This window comes from Pongo pygmaeus, chromosome 13 (genome assembly GCF_028885625.2).
Source record: "Pongo pygmaeus isolate AG05252 chromosome 13, NHGRI_mPonPyg2-v2.0_pri, whole genome shotgun sequence".
NCBI classification, from domain to species: domain Eukaryota; kingdom Metazoa; phylum Chordata; class Mammalia; order Primates; family Hominidae; genus Pongo; species Pongo pygmaeus.
This window is the reverse complement of record NC_072386.2, coordinates 16,269,730-16,283,437: the sequence shown is the minus strand read 5'-3', so window position 1 is coordinate 16,283,437 and position 13,708 is coordinate 16,269,730. Positions and strand designations below refer to the sequence as shown.

General features: G+C 50.8%; 1 protein-coding gene across 1 annotated transcript; it reads right to left on the bottom strand.

Moving 5' to 3' along the window:
• Positions 1 to 7,384: 7,384 nt before the first annotated feature.
• On the bottom strand, positions 7,385 to 13,378 carry LOC129044260 (aldehyde dehydrogenase X, mitochondrial). The gene is made up of 2 exons (XM_054502063.2): positions 13,236 to 13,378; positions 7,385 to 10,297 (listed from the first exon to the last, which is right to left on the bottom strand). Exon 2 carries the CDS (start codon positions 10,286 to 10,288, stop codon positions 8,735 to 8,737), a length of 1,554 nt encoding a protein of 517 aa, XP_054358038.1. The 5' UTR covers positions 10,289 to 10,297; positions 13,236 to 13,378; the 3' UTR covers positions 7,385 to 8,734.
• Positions 13,379 to 13,708: the final 330 nt, after the last annotated feature.

The following is a 13,708-nucleotide window of genomic DNA, read 5'->3' as shown; positions in this document are numbered from 1 at the left end:
TAGAGCAGAGGGAGATCAAGACTTCCCAGAAGAGGAGGCAGGCATTCGAACTGGCAGGAGTGGGTGTGGGGGATTCCAGGCTAAGGAAACAGCATGCAAAAAGGAGTCAGGGTAGAGAAATGCAGTGTAGTTTGTGAACAGGGAGGAATGGCCAGTTGCTGCTGCTCAGAGCTGTGGTGGTGGGTGGGTAGTAGTTTGGGGCAACACCCCTAAATGCAGACAGAGGAGGTTGAACTTGTTGCCATAAGCAGTGGACAGCCTGAATCTCTGTCTTCTGTTGTCAGCTGGGCTTGAGGAAGACAATTCCACAGCCCATGTTCAATCCCAAATGTATCTGCTTTCCCCCTTAAATAAGGCTAGTTTTTAGTTAAGGTGGATTTTTTCTTTCTTTCGGGTTTTATGGTGAAATTAATTCCAACATCTTTAAAAACACTGTCCTGCCCTCTCCTCCAGGGATGGATGGTGCAGGATAAATGAATAAGAACGGCAGATCCAGCGACAGTAAAAGTCTCCGCTAATGAATTTCCTCCTTCCCAGCCTTTACCAGGGCTTCTTGAACATTAAATCAGACAATGATTATTCCATGATATTTTAATTAATTAAGGGAAAGCCAAGTACTCTGGTGTCGCAGTTTAATGAATTCAGAACGTGGAAGCCCAGTGCCCAGGGCTGAGTTGGACACCAACACTTGCCCACGCTCTAGCTCTCTGGGGCTGACCTCTCTCCTGGAACGTGAACTCCTTTACGGCCAGGGATCCTTTTGAGTTCGGCCTCGATTGCATCCAGCAGTGAGAAGTGCGTGGGTCCAAGGAGGCCGACTTCCCTGTTGGCTTTCACTGTGGCTGTCTCTTCCTCATGCCCACATCTCCCCTCCTATATTAGGGAACGGTTGATTCTCGAGGGAAGAGTAAAAATCCTGAGTACTAGGGAGTGGGGGAACAGTCTCCCCTCTTTTCTCCATGCATAAACCCACCCATCACACACATTTGCAGAGCTCCTCCAGTGCACCAGGCATCGCCAGGTAGCAAAGGGTCTACAATTGCTCACAGACCTCGGAGTCTCAGCTCCGGCACAGAAGGCTGCTTGTGGTGCCAGGCAGCATGCCCCTGTCTCTCTGCTGTTGAAGGTGTATGCAGCTCTTGCTTGGGTAGAAAGAGCACTAGCTTTAGAGTTGGAAGACCCAGAACTAAGGTCAAGCCCTGTCAGAGACTGCAAGGCTGGGTCACTTCCATCAACTCTTAGAGTCTCCATTTCCTCTTCAATCCAGGAACGGTGGCATCCCTGCCCTGGCCTGTTGCTCTGAGAGCCCCGTGTGTGAATGGCCATGCACTGTCTGTTCTGCACAGATCTTGGAGGGCTGTGTGCCGGTGGGAGAAGGCTGGGAGAGAAATTAAACATGCTCAGAGTATGTGAGACATAGTCTAGCAGGACAAAAACATTAGACCGGTTTAAACCAATGAGAGCTGCCTCAGTACAAGACTAAATGAAGGGTGCCCAGAGACCTCTTCAGAGGCTAAGAGAGCATGTGCTGCCCAGCTGTTAGTGCAAAAGGTTAGCTCAAAGGGTGAGATTGCTTAAATGAGAAGTTCAGAGGAACTGTCCTGAAGGGGTGTCCCTTAAGTAGGGCTCTGAGAAAAAGGAACAGCGTAAGCATGGCTGAATGGGAGGCAGCAAATGGCCCACGACAGCATTAAACTCAAAAAACGTCCTTGTGAGAAGCAGTCTCCTGTTGGCATATCTCCATGGATGTGCCATGGGCGGCAGAGCTGGCGCGAGCTGCCAGCAAAACCCAGGGTCTTCCACAGGGTTGAACTGTCCTGTCACAGACTATACTTCCCGTCTCCTCTTGCACCTAGGCTGGGTCATGTAGCTAGTGAAATGTGAGTAGAGGTGATATGTTCCATGCAGAGCCCAGGGCTTTCAAAAAGTCGCTGTGCCTTTTCTGCACTTTCTTCCCCATTTACCAGCTGACACGGAGATCTCTGAGGCCCCAGACAGGGGTTTTCACTTGGATCCCTGGACCCCTTGGGATTCTATAGATAGATTCACAGATTCTGTGAACTCCTTGAAAGTGTGCAAACTGTGTGCATGTGCGTGTGTACATCCTTTTCATGGTGGAAAGGTCTATTGCTTTGATTAGCTTTTCAAAGGAATACAAAACATAAAAATGGTTAAGAAGAGGCCAGGTGCAGTGGCTCATGCCTGTAATCCCAGCACTTTGGGAGGCCGAGGTGGGCAGATCACCTGAGGTCAGGAGTTCGAGACCAGCCTGGCCAACATGGTGAAACCCTGTCTCTACTAAAAATACAAAAATTAGTCGGGCATGGTGGTGGGAACCTGTAATCCCAGCTACTCGGGAGGCTGAGGCAGGGAAAATTGCTTGAACCCAGGAAGCAGAGGTTGCAGTGAACCGAGATCGTGCCACTGTACTCCAGTGTGGGTGACAGAGCAAAGGCTCCATCTCAAAAAAAAAAAAAAAAAAAAAAAAAAAAAAGATTAAGAACCATTGTAGATGGTGGAACCACAAGACGAAAGGAACTTGTGTCCCTGAATCTCCACATGGAAGGAAAATGCCAATTTGCCAGGTACCTGCATTAGATTGTTACATAAGCAAAACTAGTCATTGTATTGAACCCTCAAATTTGGGGGGTTATTCGTTGTGGCGGCTACCATTATGCCAATACACATGGGAAGAACGCTTGGCTGGGAGCAACTTGTCCAAGTTGCTCTGTCCACATTCCTGGCTAAGTGAGGTGGGATGCACCAGAGGCTCTCAAAGGACCTCATACCAGGACTTCTTGTTTTCCCTTGAGGGTCTTCCTAACTCCAGGACTAATGTACAGATCATTGGGGCTTGGGAGGATTAAGTGACACTCTCAACCCAGGCTGTCTGGCTTCTGTGCCCAACTCCACCACCTGCTCTTACCAAGGTCTACAGGGAGTCCTGGTGGCTGCAGCCAGCGACATTGCTCAGTGCTCCTCCTACTTGACCTCTTGGGAGCCTCGGGCTTTGCTGGGGGCTCCCTCCCCTGGAAAGTGCCCCGCCTTCCTTGGCTTCTTGCCTCATCTCTCCTGGGTCTTCCTCCTGCTCCTCCTCATTCTCTGTTCACTCCTTGTTGGCATTCTTAAGGTCAAATGATTTTGCTCCCCTTACAAACTGTTCTCAACATAGCAGCCCCAGTGATCCTTTGAAAACAAGTTACATCATGTTGCTGCTGTGCTCAAAAGCCTCTGGTGGCTCCTTCCTCAGAGTAAAGACCCCCGTCAGTCCATCCACACGGTGACCTCCAAACACTAGCCCTCTGCCTCCACTCAGGCTGTGACTTCTCTGTCCTATTTCCCCACCTGGCTTGCTCCATGCCAGCCACCTGGCCTTCTCCTGTGTTCCTGGAGCCTCCAGGCATGCTCCAGTCTCTTTCAGTTCCTTTGTCATCTCTTTGGTGAGACGACCTCTGAGCACCTTACTGAAAATTACAATGTCTACTCCATCCCACCCACTTCCCTATTCCCTTCCCGGCACTGTTGTTCTCTATAATACCCTTCGCCTCCTGACAGACTAACGATTTCACCTATTTTGCATATGGTCTGCCTCTTCTATCGGAAAGGATGTTCAGGATTTTTTTTTTTTAAGTTTCCTGCTGTATCCTCTGCCCCTAGAATAGTTCCTAGCACATACTCAACATTCCATAAAATGTGTTAAACAAAGGCATAAATAAGTAAGAGTCCCACCATGTCCCTAAACGTGCAACCTCCAGGGTGGCTGGCCCTACCCCCCACGTGGTTACTGCAGCCAGAAACACGAGGTTACCCAACTGTCTCTCCTCTCTTGTGCCAAGCTGTCCATCTGTCATCATGCCCTGAAGCCTGCCTTCTGGCTGTCCAGGCTCTGCCCCACCCCACACCCTGGTGCGCCAGCATCACTTTGGGCGCAAGCAACAATGTCCTGAGAGGTGCTGACTCCAGGTCAACTCCCTCAATCTATCCTCCACATTGATGCAGAGCCAGCTTCAGAAACCGAATGTGATCCTATCACTTTCCTTTAAAAGCCCTCAGGGGCAGCCAGACATGGTGGCTCACACCTGTAATCTCAGCACTTTGGGTGGCTGAGGCAGGAGGATTGCTTGAGGCCAGGAGTTCAAGACCAGCCTGGGCTACACAGCGAGATGTCCCCCATCTCTACAAAATGTTAAAAAATTAACCCAGCATGGTGGCACACACCTGTAGTCCCAGTTACTTGGGAGGCTCAGGTGGGAGGATCGCTTGAGCCCAGGAGTTTGAAGCCGTAGTGAGCTATGATCAAGCAACTGTGCTCCAGCCTGTGTGGCAGAGGGAGACCCTGTTTAAAAAACAAAAGCAAAACCAAAAAGCACCCTCCCATTGCTAGACCAAGTGTGAGCTTTGATGCACCAGCCCCTTCACAGTCCAGCCCCTGCCTGCCCCCTGCCCCCATGCTTTTCCTCCCTGCCTCTTTCCTCCTCATGGAAAAACTTGCCCTTCCTCCAACCCTCCATATTTCTCAGACTCCAGGAGCATCCTTCCCTTATCCCTCTGGTCCCCTGCTAGTCATTTAGCAGGACCCCATGCCCACTCCCACTGGGCCTGTGCCTGAGCTGAGCTGGGAGCCCTGGGAGGCAGTGGTGTCTGGCAGAGTGAGAGGACCTGCGCTTGAGCCTGGCTCCACTCACTGCTGAACACCTCCCGGGCTCGATGTCTATCAAGTGCAGAAGAATAATACTGAGGGCCCTGATGGCAGTTAGAAAGTGAAACCCTGTCTCTACTAAAACTACAAAAATTAGCCGGACGTGGTGGCGTGTGCTTGTAATCCCAGCTACTCAGGAGGCACCCAGGAGGCAGAGGTTGCAGTGAGCCAAGATTGCGCCACTGCACTCCAGCCTGGTAGACAGAGCGAGACTTCATCTCGAAACTAAAAAAAAGAAAGAAGCATGAAGCGAGGTGGCCCACCGTGTGTGTTTGATACAGATGCTTGCTTTCTGCTCATGATCTCATGGCCTCCGTACTTCTCACTGCACTTTCCACCTGGCTCTGTAATTGTCTTCCCTGCCCAGCTCTGAGCTCCTGCAGGGAAGGGACTGTCTTACTCAATTCTCTTTCCCCCAACAATAGGCCTAGAGCAGGACCATCGCCCCCCACCAACCCCTTTGTTTTTTCTTAAACCAGAGTTACTTGTGTGAATTAATGAATCAGGTGGCCACAAGAGGTCAGCCTCACACCCAGAATGGAGCCAACCCAAATGAAAGTTCCTAAATGGCCCTGGGTCTGAGGAGAACCCGTGGGACTGAGCAGCAGCTCTGATGCATCCAGCACAGTGGCTGGCTGGGTGTGTAGGGCTTTCTGGGCTTTGTCGTGGGTTCTCCAGGCTTGGAGGGTTGGTTCCATGTGCTTGCCAGTATGCCCCGCTCTCTGGTCCCTCGTGCATGCTCAAGGGGAACTGATTCCAGAAGAGTTCCCTATTAAACCTCTCCACTTCCTTTTCCTCACCTGAAAAAAAGTGGGGCGGTAACTCCACTACTCCACTACCTGCTTTATAGGATGGTTGTGAGGCTTCCATAGCATGGCAAGATGCCTGGCATAGTGTTTATGGAGTAAGATCTTGGTGAGAGTTTGCTGAGTGGATGGAAGCCCCAGGATTGCAACATCTCCCAAGTGTGAGTCTGGTGGGCAGTGTCTGGCCTGAATGAGGACACCCAGTTAAACCTCCCTGCTCACAAGTCTGTGCATTCAGCACGATGGTAAAATGAGTGGAAGGGACTGGGCTTGGTGGCTCAACGCCTGTAATCCCAGCACTTTGGGATGCCAAGGTGGGCAGATCGTTTGAACTCAGGACTTCAAGACCAGCCTGGGCTATGAGGCAAAACCTTGTCTCTCCAAAAAATACACAAATCAGCCAGGCGTCATATATGCCTGTAGTCCCAGCTACTCAGGAGGCTGAGGTGTGAGGATTGCTTGAGCCCAAGAGGTGGAGGCTGCAGTGCGCCATGATCGTGCCACTGCACCCACCCTGGACAACAGAAGGAGACCCTATCTCAATGAATGAATAAATAAATAAATAAATAAATAAATAAATAAATAAATTTTTAAAAGAATTTAAAAATGGGTGGAGGAGCCGTGATGGCTGAGCTTATTAACAATCTGACCTACGGGCTCCTCACTCAGAATTTCAGGGCTCAAAACAAGGGACCATGAAGATTGTCTTTTCCAATCCCATTCCATACTGGAACACTATCTACAGAGCTCCTCTTTGGTTAAGGAGTATTGAAACTTAAATAAGGAATGGATTTGTTAAAATATTGTGATGTTGCACATCAATCATTAGAGACACGCACCCACCCACTTCCATGTCCCAGTGAGTTTGTTCAGGAGAAACTTTCACTGCTGTGCAACAGAGGTGCCAACAGCCTCCCAGAGAAATTCGTAGAAGGTGCACTATGGGGGAGTGTCAGGGTCACCTTAGCTGTAGACAAATGGTGTAGAAAGGAGGTCCTAGGAAGGGAGGTTAGGGAACCAAACAGACTCTGAACCCTCAAGCAGCAGTTTCCAGCCAAACCCAAGTTATGATAATAAACAAAATCATCATGTTGCCTAGGTAAGACAATAGGATGTTTAAGAGTTGACTGGGGCCAGGCATGGTGGCTCATGCCTGTAATTCCAGCACTTTGGGAGGCCGTGGCAGGAGGGTTGCTTGAGACCAGGAGTTTGAGACCAGCCTGGGAATTATGGTGAAATCTCATCTCTACAAAAAATACCAAAAAAAAAAAAAATTAGCCAGGCATGGTGGTGAGCGCCTGTAGTCCCAGCTACTTGGGAGGCTCAGGTGGGAGGATTGCTTGAGCCTGGGAAGCAGAGATGACTGGGTTGTGCATTTACAGGAACGGGGGGACTTGAATGTAAGGTGACTTGTAAGCAGCATGGTCTAGAAAAATGGACCGAGAGAGGGAGGCTCAGCATTCTGCTCCTGTATTGTGGCCTGGCTGGCTTGGATTTGCCTTCACTCCCATCAGTTGGGGAATGAATGTAGCAAGACTAACAATAAACATTATGAACTCTGAGGTTTGAAACTCTGTAAATCCCCAGCATGTCAAGGTGGCCCCCATGCTAGGCTTGGCTTGAAGGGTGGTATGGTTTGGAAGGGCTGGGGGGCTATGGAAACGAGTCCAAAGATGGGCCCACTCTGAGCAGGAACCAGAGTTTTTCTCTATGGGTCTTACAGTTGCACTTTGTCACCCATCCAAGAGAAAACAAAAACAGAAACGTTGGGGAGGGAACTTTTGCACCTGACTGGGGGTTGACTAGACCACCTGGGTCCCTTCCAGCCCCCACACTCTATAAAATGTTCAGCAGCAGGACAATATGGAGACCAAATGGATTTGCTCACAGAATGTATACGTTTATTTTTTAATGGAGTTAATCCATGGCTGGCTGTTGTGGCTCACACCTGTAATCCCAGCACTTTGGGAGGCCGAGGCGGGTGGATCACCTGAGGTCAGGAGCTCAAGATCAGCCTGGCCAAAATGGTGAAACCTCATCTCTACCAAAAATACAAAAATTAGCCAGGTGTGATGGCGTGCACCTATAATCCCAGCTACTTAGGAGGCTGAGACAGGAGAATCGCTTGAATCTGGGAGGCGGAGGTTGCAGTGAGATGAGATCACACCACTGTACTCCAGCCTGGGTGACAGAGTGAGACTCTGTGTCAAAAAAAAAAAAAAGAAAAAAGAAACTAATTCATATACCATAATTAAACAATCCCATAGTTTTTAGTATTTTTACCAAATCGTGCAACCATTACTATTGTTCAATTCCAGAACATTTTCAAAACCTCCCAAAAACAAATCCCATGCCCACTAACAGTTACTCCTCTATCCCCTGGCAACCACTAATCTATGTTCCGTCTCCATGGATTTGCCTAGTATGTATATTTCATATAAATGGAATCATACAGTCTGTAGCCTTGTATATCTCTCTGGCTTGTTTCACTGAGAAGGATGTTTTCAGGGTTCACTGATGTCGCAGCATGTGTCAGTACTTCATTCCTTTTTATGGCTGAGTAGTCCAAGGAATATTCCATGGAAACATTTTATTAATCCACTCATCAGTTGATGGACATTTGGGATGTTTGGGCTTACTTTACAGGTGTAATCATGTAAGCATATTCTTTGCCTACTCCTTCCCACAAATTAAGGAAAATCAGTAGCAAAATGAAGGGCAAGCAACTAAAACAGCCAGCAACTGACACACAGACAAGGAAAAGCACCTCTGGTTTTTAGGTTAAGCCAGTGAAGAGTGGGGCCGAGATTTGGTGTCCACCTAGTTCAAAACCCCAAACACTTTCCAAGCCTATGTTCTGAGTTGAGTCGATCCACTAAACCATCAAGTGCACCCATGGGAAAGTCCTTGGATCAGCAGGAAGAGCTACAAATTACAGATCATTGGTTTTTAATCTGTCTTCCATAGACTCCTAAGATTTCATGGAAGCAACTCATGGGCCACCAAGGGGGCTGTAGTTGGGGGTTAGATAGGTAGAACTCTGAGCCTGGTCCCCATCCCTGATTTAAATAGAACAGCCTCGATTGAATTGCTTTATTTGTGGGGTTTCTTCTAAGAGTTAATTTGGAACAAATAAAGGGTGTTCTTGGCTTTAAAAGAGTTTGGCAAGCATTGGTCAAAGTGGTTGTGGAATTGCTGGACTGTGACTGGGCCTCCCTGACAGCTGCTCTTACGAGTTCTTCTGAGGAACCTTGATGGTGACCGTCTTCACCTCTGTGTAGGCCTTAAGCCCATCCTCACCCAGCTCCCTCCCATTTCCAGATTCCTTAAACCCTCCAAATGGCGTGTGGCAGGTGACGATGTTGTAGGTGTTTACCCACACGGTCCCGGCCTGGAGTGCCTGGGTGAAGTACATGGCCTTGTCCAGATCCCGGGTGAACACAGCCGCAGCCAGGCCATACCTGGTGTTGTTGGCCCTCTCAATCACCTCCTCCATCTTCTTGAACTTGAACAGGGGCTGCACAGGCCCAAAGATCTCCTCTTTGGCAATTCTCATGTCATCCTGCACGCCACCAAAGACAGTAGGCTTGATGAAGAAACCACGCTCCCCGAAACGCTCTCCGCCACAGAGGAGTTTTGCGCCCTCCTTCTGGCCAAGCTGGATGTAGCCTAGGACTCGTTCAAACTGCTCCTTGTCCACCTGAGGCCCCTGCTGGGTGTCCAGCTCAAAGGGGTTCCCCACTTTCCTCTGCTTTGCTTTCTCCACGGTTCTCTCGAGAAACTCATTGTAGATGGATTCTTCCACGAAGGTCCGGGAGCCAGCACAGCAGCACTGGCCCATGTTGAAGAACAGGGCTTCGTGGCACTGCTCCACGGCATGCTCCATGTCAGCATCGGCCAGCACGATGCTGGGGCTCTTACCACCCAGCTCCAGGGTGACTCTCTTGAGGTTGGAATCACCAGCTGCTTTCTGGATCAGGTGGCCCACCTCGGTGGAACCGGTGAAGGCAACTTTGTCAACATCCATGTGCTGTGCAATGGCCGCACCTGCTGTTGGGCCATAGCCCGTAATGATGTTCACCACCCCAGGGGGAAAGCCCGCCTCCTTGATGAGGGAGGCCAAATACAGGGCAGAGAGGGGGGTCTGCTCTGCCACCTTCATAACCACAGTGTTGCCTGTGGCGAGTGCCGGGGCAAGTTTCCAACCCTGCATGACCAAGGGGAAGTTCCATGGGATGATCTGGCCACAGACACCAATGGGCTCATGCCGGGTGAAGCAGAAATGCTGGCCATCCATGGGGATGGTCTTGCCATGCCACTTGTCAGCCCAGCCAGCAAAGTACCGATACACCTTGATGACCTCATCCAAGTCCAAGGCGTAAGACTCTTGGAAAGGCTTCCCATTGTCCAAGGTCTCCAGTGAGGCCAAGTAGACTCGATCCCGCTCCACTAGGTCTGCCAGGCAGTTCAGCAGCCGGCCCCGCTCAGAGGCATCCATCCGGCGCCATGGGGACCCCAGGCGGAAGGCTTCCCGGGCTGCTTTCACAGCCCGATCCACATCAGCCCGGTCACCTTCAGCCACGTGCCCGATGACCTCCCCGGTGGTAGGGTTGACCGTCGGGAAGGTCTTCTTGCTGACTGCATCTTGCCATTCGTTGTTGATGAACAGCTGGTTGTAGGGGATGTCTGGGTTCAGAATGGGGCTTGGGAGCGCTGCTGCCGAGGAGTAGCGGGCGGTCCTGCCCTGGAGGCTAAGCAGCCGGGGTGCCAGGAAGCGCAGCATGCTGACACTCTGGAGAGGAACAAAAGAAACCAGGGTGAACAGGCGGGAGAAGGCAGGTGGCAGTACCCAAGGGCCCACCAGCTCAAACATTCCAAGATTCCAGCATAAAGGACTGTCATCTCTAAAAACACAGACTGTAAGAGCTGTGAGGGCCCTGATGAACTCTCTGGGCCAACTCCATCACGTCCCGCCTATCCTCAGCTCACTCCCTCACCTCTGCTGGGTCTCAAAAGCCACTGTCTCAGCAAGGCCTTCCCTGACCACCCTTTATAAAATTGCAACCCTTCCCACCCCAACACTCTCTATCCCCCCTACCCTGCTTTACTCCTTCTCTATCTCACATCCCAAATACTATCTTTACAGGCTTATATGTTTGTCTGTCTCCCCCCAATAAAATGCAAGCTCCATGAGCACAGGAACTTATTTTTCTGTTCCATTCATTGCTATGTGCCCGAGCCTAGAGGTATGCCTGCTACAGAGCAGCGGCTCAACACATAGTACTGAATGATACACTGAGAAAACACTGAAATTGCCACAAAGGCTGTCTAAGAATTGACTTAAGACTTGAGTAGAAATCAAAGGGACTTGGAGACGGTTTTTCTCTGAGAGGGACTTGCTTCATTTCACCTCTGTGCCTCAGTTCCCCCATATGTGAAATGCGTCATGGGGTTACGTTGAATGATGTCTTGCGTATAAAAACCCGGGCAAGCTCCACTCAGGACATCAGAACTGGCCGTGCCTCAGAAATTGACGTAGCCCAGCATCCCCCAACCACAGGTCTCAGCATCCCTTTTCAGCTTTCCCAGAGGGGCAGCAAGTCAGGAGGTAGCTGAGAAGAAAAGCTACAACTCTGAAAAGTGTAGACTTCGTTAAAACAACTACTGTTATAAAACGTAAACAGCATATAATACATATTAAATGAAAATTAAACAGAGTGTAATGTTCCCAGATTAGTTGAAGCAGTTATTCTTCAGTCAGAATTTGAATCTCTCTGCCTTTGATATCTCGTGAGTCTTGCTATGCCCAGCAGTAAAATGGAATTGCACCTGCCTGTCCCTTCACCCCCAGCCTCTCACCCTCCACCCCTGGGCAGGGAGAGGAACAAAAAACTCAATCAGGAAAGCAAGGCTCCATGTAGGTCCCCGGCCCCATAAAAATCAATGTGATGGGCGTGGTGGCTTAAGCTGGTAACGCTTTGGTAGGCCGAAGTGGAAGGATTGCTTGAGGCCAGGAGTTTGAGACCAGCCTGAGCACATAGCAAGAACCATGTCTCTACAAAAAAATACAAATAAATTTGCCAAGCATAGTGGTGCATGCCTGTAGTTCTAGCTGCTTGGGAGGCTGAGGTGGGGGGGGAAATCACTTGAGCCCAGGAGGTTGAGGCTGCAGTGAGCCATGATTGTGCCACTGCACTCCAGCCTGGGTAACAGAGCAAGACTGTATCTAAAAATAATAATAATAATAATCAATGCTGATCAAGAAAGTTTCCCTTCCCCTTGCCGGTGTTAGGAATAACGCTCAAAATCCTAAGGAAATTGAACACTCGAACACAGGATTCTTAGCAAAGCAATTTTACTTCTGCGCAGAGGGATGCCTCCTTGGCCAGTTGCCATGAGAGCACACCTGAACAAAGGGGCATGCCAGCCTTTATTCCTGATGCAAGTCCTGCCCCTGAACCCTTTCCCCATTGGCTGGGGTCGGGTCGTACAATCTAAACTAATCCTGGTTGGCTAAACATTTGATTTATTTTAGATAGAGTGGGCACATAAAAGAAATTGGAGAGAAAGGGGAAGGGGTGTCTGTAATGAGCTAGAAAGTTAGTCTTCTTTCCAAATAAGCAAAGGAATGTGAGCTGGTACTGATAACGCTTGGTACTGTGGCGTGCCTGGGCATCCAACAAAGGCAAAAAGGAAAAAAATGAAAAAAAAAAGGGGGGGGGATACCAAGAATTAAAGAATAAAAGATTGATCAGATTATTTGAAGAGAAACCTCATCATATCCCACAGGGGTAAGCTGAGTCAGCAGATCTGCCAGGGGTGCCCAGGGTTCCATTTAGCTCAGGACTTTGTCATATGCTGGGACAGAGCCCCCTTGCCACCAACAGCCTGGCCCTGAGGGTGAGGAGACCAAAAGGAGGTAGGGGAAAGGGGAGTCACCAATCCATGGGGTAAGGATTGGAGGGGTGAAGCACTCAGGAGAGGTGGTCATAGGCCAAGGCTGGCAAACCTTTGCAGCCACACCAAGGCCGTTCCTATTCTTGGGGCCTATATGGGGTTCTTGCTGGGGCCTCCACTTGCTGATAGGAAGATCACAGCTCACGGAGCATCATGCTTTACAGTTTGCAGGCCGTCTTCTCACGGGAAATTTCCCAAGCCTCTCTGCAGTCTCTGGGCGGTCAGGGTTGATGATGACCCCCATTCTGGAAGAAGGCTGGGCATCAGAGAGGTTCAGGGACTCACCGAGGACACACAGCAAGAAAGTATAGGAGCCTCACCCCAGATTTCCACAAACCTAGCTTTGCATAGCCTCCTAAATATGAGCAATTTTTTACAATTCACCCACAGCGGGAAGGACCGGACCTTCTCTATCCGCGGGAACTGCAGCGGCGCCCACCTCACGGCTTCTGCGGGGGAAAGGGCGCAACCTTTGGGCTTGCCCAAGCCTCTGGACTATGGTCAGGGGTCCTCTGTTGAAGTGGGCCGAATGAGCAGGAGTGTTGAGGTCGAGCTAACATGGTAAGGTCTGGGGGCGTCTGTGTCCTCGGGGCTCCTGTAGCGTCACCCAGAGGCGGGGGATGGGATTAGGGGACGTGGAGAGAGTCCCACAGTGCAACGGCAGAAAGGCCAGCCCCCAGATGCGGACGCCGCGGCCCAGAGAGGAAAGCCCCCACGCGGCGCCGGGAGCTGCGGCTTCCCGGGGGAGCCGAGGGGAGACCAGCGTTAGTTACCTGCAGCAGGCTCGGGCTCCGGTTCAGGATCAAGCTCCGGTTCTGGTTCCGGCCCTCCCAGCTCTGTCCAGCTGGCCGCCCAGGGCTGGCCGCAGGTCCCGCCTCCGCGCAGCCCGGGGCTCAGCGGCCAATGAGGCTCCGCCTGCGCCTGGGGCGCTGCCTACGTCCTGTCGCCGGCCAAGGCCGCTCCTCCCTCGCCCAGCCCGGTCTTTCCCGGTCCCCTCCCCTCTACCCCCGGCAGCCCGCACCGCTTCAGCGCTCCCTCCCTCGCGTCTCCGCAAGCCCAGTGTCCACGTTGCTCAGATCTAGGGTCCTAAGGCACTGGTTTGGGAGCGGAAACAGAGATACCCAGAGAAGGGCAGGGGCTTCCCCAGGTCACGCAGCAAAGTTTTCGGAGACCGAACCCCAACTACACTTTGCATTTCTCCCCGCTGCAAGACGCTGCTTAATCGACTGCCATCCTTGAGGCTCCC

Excerpts from the sequence above, each read along its gene's own strand:
- LOC129044260 (XM_054502063.2), bottom strand. The coding sequence starts at position 10,288 with ATGCTGCGCTTCCTGGCACCCCGGCTGCTTAGCCTCCAGGGCAGGACC.